At 51.4% G+C, this 4,407-nt stretch overlaps 1 protein-coding gene across 1 annotated transcript in view; it reads right to left on the bottom strand.

The window, feature by feature from the left end:
* Positions 1-681: 681 nt before the first annotated feature.
* Positions 682-4,407, bottom strand: part of Tns4 (tensin 4) — a 17,432-nt gene continuing 13,706 nt past the window's right edge. The window contains exons 9-12 of the mRNA XM_005368253.3: positions 3,776-3,944; positions 3,149-3,217; positions 2,900-2,926; positions 682-1,465 (exon numbers count right to left, since the gene is read on the bottom strand). Coding sequence (XP_005368310.1) covers positions 1,324-1,465; positions 2,900-2,926; positions 3,149-3,217; positions 3,776-3,944 — 407 coding nt within the window. The 3' untranslated portion in view covers positions 682-1,323. The remainder of the gene's footprint in view (positions 1,466-2,899; positions 2,927-3,148; positions 3,218-3,775; positions 3,945-4,407) is intronic.

Raw genomic sequence — 4,407 nt, 5'->3', positions numbered from 1 at the left:
GCCTGCTCTTGGGAAAAAGATCCCAAGGCCTTGGCAAATTATACCTAAAATCAGAGGAATCCAGAAAGTTCCACCAGATGGCTAGGAGTTGATCAGACTGCAATGCCCAGATCTCCAGATGTGTGAACGTTTTAAATACTGCATTAGAGAAGGTGATGCTGACAGAACCTTGATCGCAAAGCGGAAGAAGCGAGGGGTATGAAAACTCACTCCCGTTCTGTGCTCAGACTCGACTCTGACAGCATTTGATGGGTCCCCCAAAGCAAGCTGAAATGGGTTGCACTATAGGGTACACGTACTGTGCTGACAGGTCTGCTCTGGCTGAGGCTCTTGACCCTGTCTCCTCTCCATCATAGATTTTGGACCTTGCAGGCACCTGCCCATTTTGAAACCCTCTTCCCACAGTAGCTCCTTCTTGGAATGGTACCCTCAGACCTGAATTGGGAGTGTGGTCTTTGCAGGTGAAGGCTGTGAGTCTCATCAGGTAAGATCTGTGAAAACTTTAATCTCTCTCTCTCTCCTCTCTCCCTCTTTCCCCCTCCCTCCCTCCCTCTCTCTTTTTCTCTCTTTCTCTCTCTCTCTCTCTCTCTCTCTCTCTCTCTCTCTCTCTCTCTCCCTCAACAAGGTCTCATGTATCATAGACTGACCTAAATTCATTATGTAGCTAAGAATGACCCAGAACCTCTGATCTTCCTGCCTCTTCAAGTGCTGGGATTTTCAGCACTCACCACGGCCCTTGTCCTTGTCAGGCAAACCCTCTAGCAACTGAGTTACATTCACAACCCTCAAACCTTTCCATCTCTTGAAAACAAAAGAATCCTGGGTCAGCAGGGAAGGGACAGGTGTGAGGGAAATCGAACCTGTCCCCAAACAGCACCACCATCACCAGCCTCCAGCCAGGGAGCCTACGCATTCTGACCCAGCACCTGCTGTTTGCTGTTTGCAGGGATCATAGGTCTCTGGCTCAATCTGCCAAGTAGGGAGAGTTCAAGCTGACGAAGCCAGAGCGTCGTTGCAGGCAATTTTTACACAGGGAGTCTTGGATGTGGGTGGGCTTCAGCAGCATGGAGGAACACACTGAAGATTCCCGGCTGAGTCTCCAAGGGACCGTTTTTCTTGTGGATGGGTCTCTTTATATATAATTGAAGAGCCTGAGGCCCAAGAATTGGGTGAAGGTTACTGCTGGATGTCACAGCAGGCTCAAAAGCTTCAACTTGCTCTGTCCTCAGGTCCGACAGTCAGGTCTGTCGATGTGACCACAGCGGCATGGCCAGGGAAAGTCTCTTGAGATGTCAGGGAAGGTCCATAGGCAGCTCTCTTCTCCTACACCCTGTCTGCATCCTGGATCAGAGCAGTCACCAGGCTGATGACCTGGAGAGCTGGCTGGACTGCTTCGTACTCTGCGAAGAGGTGACACACGTTCTCTTGTGTCTCCGTCTGGCTCTTGGCCACAAACCCAAAGATCCTGGTGAGAGAAGACAGTCTGTGGGGATGTGGGCTAGGGAGGAGAGGCATCAAGCTGAGGGGGGTGTTGGAAGGGGAGGACACTCAGCTTGCGCCTCACTGCTTCTCCCCAAGCCAGCCGGCTGCAGTATCTTGTGTACTGCGTCTTGTGTGCGTGTGGTATGTACTTGTTTGTGGGGACATGGCATGTGTCCATGCATGTGTGTGGAGGTTGGTGTTGGATGTCTTCCTCAATTGCTCTCTACTAATTTTGAGACAAGGTTTCTCACTGAATCTAGAGCTCACCCATTGGCTAGGCTGGCCAGCCAATGAGCACCAGGAATCCGCTTGCTCTGCCTCCCCAGCACTGGAGTTATAGACATACTGGTTGGCTTTTCATATGGGTCTGGGGCTCTGACCTCATGTCCTCATGCTTGGGTGACAGACACTTTCCTCACTGGGTCACCTCCCCAGCACTTCAGTACCTCCTATTAATGAGGTAGCTAAAGGAAGAAGGTGCCTTCCTTGTCCAACTGGGCAAGCACTTATTCCAGACTCTGGGTCTCCATTTTGAATGGGGCTTCCTGAGGACAAGACTGGGAAGCTCCATTAGGACAAGAATGTACTTGATAGTCATCCCTACAGCTCTGAGATACAACCTGTGCCTCTGGTATAACATCTCGGGCTCCAGACTGGGGGATCTCATAAGAGCCATACCACACTGGCTCCTAAGACCAAGATGAAACACTATTCTTTCTTTCCTTCCTTCCTTCCTTCCTTCCTTCCTTCCTTCCTTCCTTCCTCCCTCCCTCCCTCCCTCCCTCCCTTCCTTCCTTCCTTCCTCTTTTCTTCCCTCCCCTCCTTCCTTTATTTCTACTGAGATATGGCACTGTGGAATAATCCTCTTGTACACTGTGAAGATGTGTTGTTCTCATTGATTTAATAAAGAGCTCACTGGCCAATAGCTAGGCAGGAAGAGGTTAAGTGGGAGAGTCAGGCTGGGAGAATACTGGGAAGAAGGGTGGAGTCGCCAGCCAGAGGCAGAGGAAGCAAGATGTGTAGAGAATGAGGTAACAAGCCATGAGCCATGTGGCAGCATGTGAATTAATAAATATGGGTTAATTTAAGTTGTGAGAGCTAGTTAGTAACAAGCCTAAGCTATTGGCCGAGCATTTGCAGTTAGTAATGTCTCTGTATGGTTATTTGGGAGCTGGCTGGCAGGACAGAAACCTCCTCTGCCTACAATAGGGTCTCATTATGTACAGCCTGGAACTGACTTCATAGACGAGGCTAGCTGGAACTGGCCCCGAATTCATAGTAATCCTCCTGCCTCAGACTCCTAAATTCTGGGATTACAGGTGTGTGCTGCCAAACTTGGCCTGCCCTCTTTCTGTCAGGTCTGGAACCCTGGCACAGGGCCACCTCTTAGAGCCACTGAGTGGTGGGAGGGGCTTACCTGGAAGCTTTGCAGTACTTTTGCCACCTGAAAGAAAGGGACACAAAAGGAGTGAGTGACGGGGCTCTGCCTGGCTCCTCAGGACTCTAATGAACAGTGGGAGTCATGTCTCCACTCTGCCATACCCGACCTGGCCTGATCCCTGACCTCTTAGGGTTCACAGGCCACCTCTGCTATTTCAATCCAGGTACCATAGAAGGCAGCTAGACCTGGAGTGGCCTTCTTAGCTTAACTCAGCCTTGAACTTACTTCCGTTGCTCAGGGTCCATTCCGCAGAAGCGGAGGGTGGCGAGTGGGTAGTGGCGTCGGAAAAACAACCTGGGTGGATGCAGGAAGAAAAGTCAGGCTGATGAGGGTCTATTCCTACGCCGTGACCCCCATTTCAGCATTTCTGGGTCCCCCAAAGCTCAGATGTCCTGTCCTAGTAGGATTCTTACAATCCGTCATGGTTTCTCCCTCACTTTCTCCTCCCATGGAATAGATTTGCCTTATGCTCTTCTACTGGGGTCTTCTGCCACCCACCCCCATGGCATTCATTTTGTGAGGCCAGGAGTTACAGCTTGGTCTACTCTTGCCTGGTTAAATTAGGGAAGGCTTGGGCTAGGTTGAGTCTCCAAGTCCTGGGGCGAGCTCATTGCATGGTCTGAGGAGTCATTAGTGTCTGGCCTATTCACAGATTTAATCAGCACGCAATGAAAACTGCCTAACTTAAACCTTGTTGGTTCCAATGACGGAGGCCTAGGGAAGGCAGGGACCTTGTCTGGTATCACCCAGCATTTGCTAGCCCTTTCACACCTGGGGCGCTGACCTCTGTCCCCCACCTTCCCTCCGTGCTGCTGGTAGGCTTGCAGCCCAGGAGCTAGGAGAGTCCCTTACTTTCTCTGGACATCTGTCAGAGTGATGCCCTGTTCAGTGACTTTGAAATGGACCACGGTAGGTGTGGGGAGGACATCCCTCTCCAAGGTGACTGAGATGGCCTTCTGCACAGCCAGGGCTCCGCTTAGGGTCTCCACGCTCACCGAGCTCAGGTACAGGGTGTGGCAGCCTATGGGATGCAGATATTGAGAGGGGTCTGTAGCCAGGGTCTTTCAATCGCTGGGCTGGGGTCCAGGGACAGGAACAGGGCAGAGGGAATGCCTCTCTTCTTTAGGAATCCAGAGGGACCCTCAGAGCCACCAAACAGACTAGGAATCCGTGGGTAACCAGAACTTCTTTTCCTCTACCTATGATCCACCCACCCACCCTTTGGAATAGGGAGAGAGAAAAAGAACAGGAGGAGGGGAGCCAGTGTTTAGGGGGAGGCTGTCACAAAGTAGGAGCCGCCACTGAGTGCTAATGGATGCTTGGCCTCTGGAAGTAGGGAGCATTGAAACCCTTAAGATTCAGACCTCACCCCCCCACCCCCCAACAGAGGATCCAGACCTGGAGACCACCCCCAGGGCAGGAATCTCAAACACAGAGAGACACTATTACAGATATGTGTACAATATGTACACGAGTGTTGGCTT

This window comes from Microtus ochrogaster, unplaced genomic scaffold, assembly GCF_000317375.1.
Source record: "Microtus ochrogaster isolate Prairie Vole_2 unplaced genomic scaffold, MicOch1.0 UNK31, whole genome shotgun sequence".
Taxonomy (NCBI): domain Eukaryota; kingdom Metazoa; phylum Chordata; class Mammalia; order Rodentia; family Cricetidae; genus Microtus; species Microtus ochrogaster.
The sequence above is the reverse complement of the archived record's forward strand: the minus strand, read 5'-3'. Positions and strand labels throughout refer to the sequence as shown.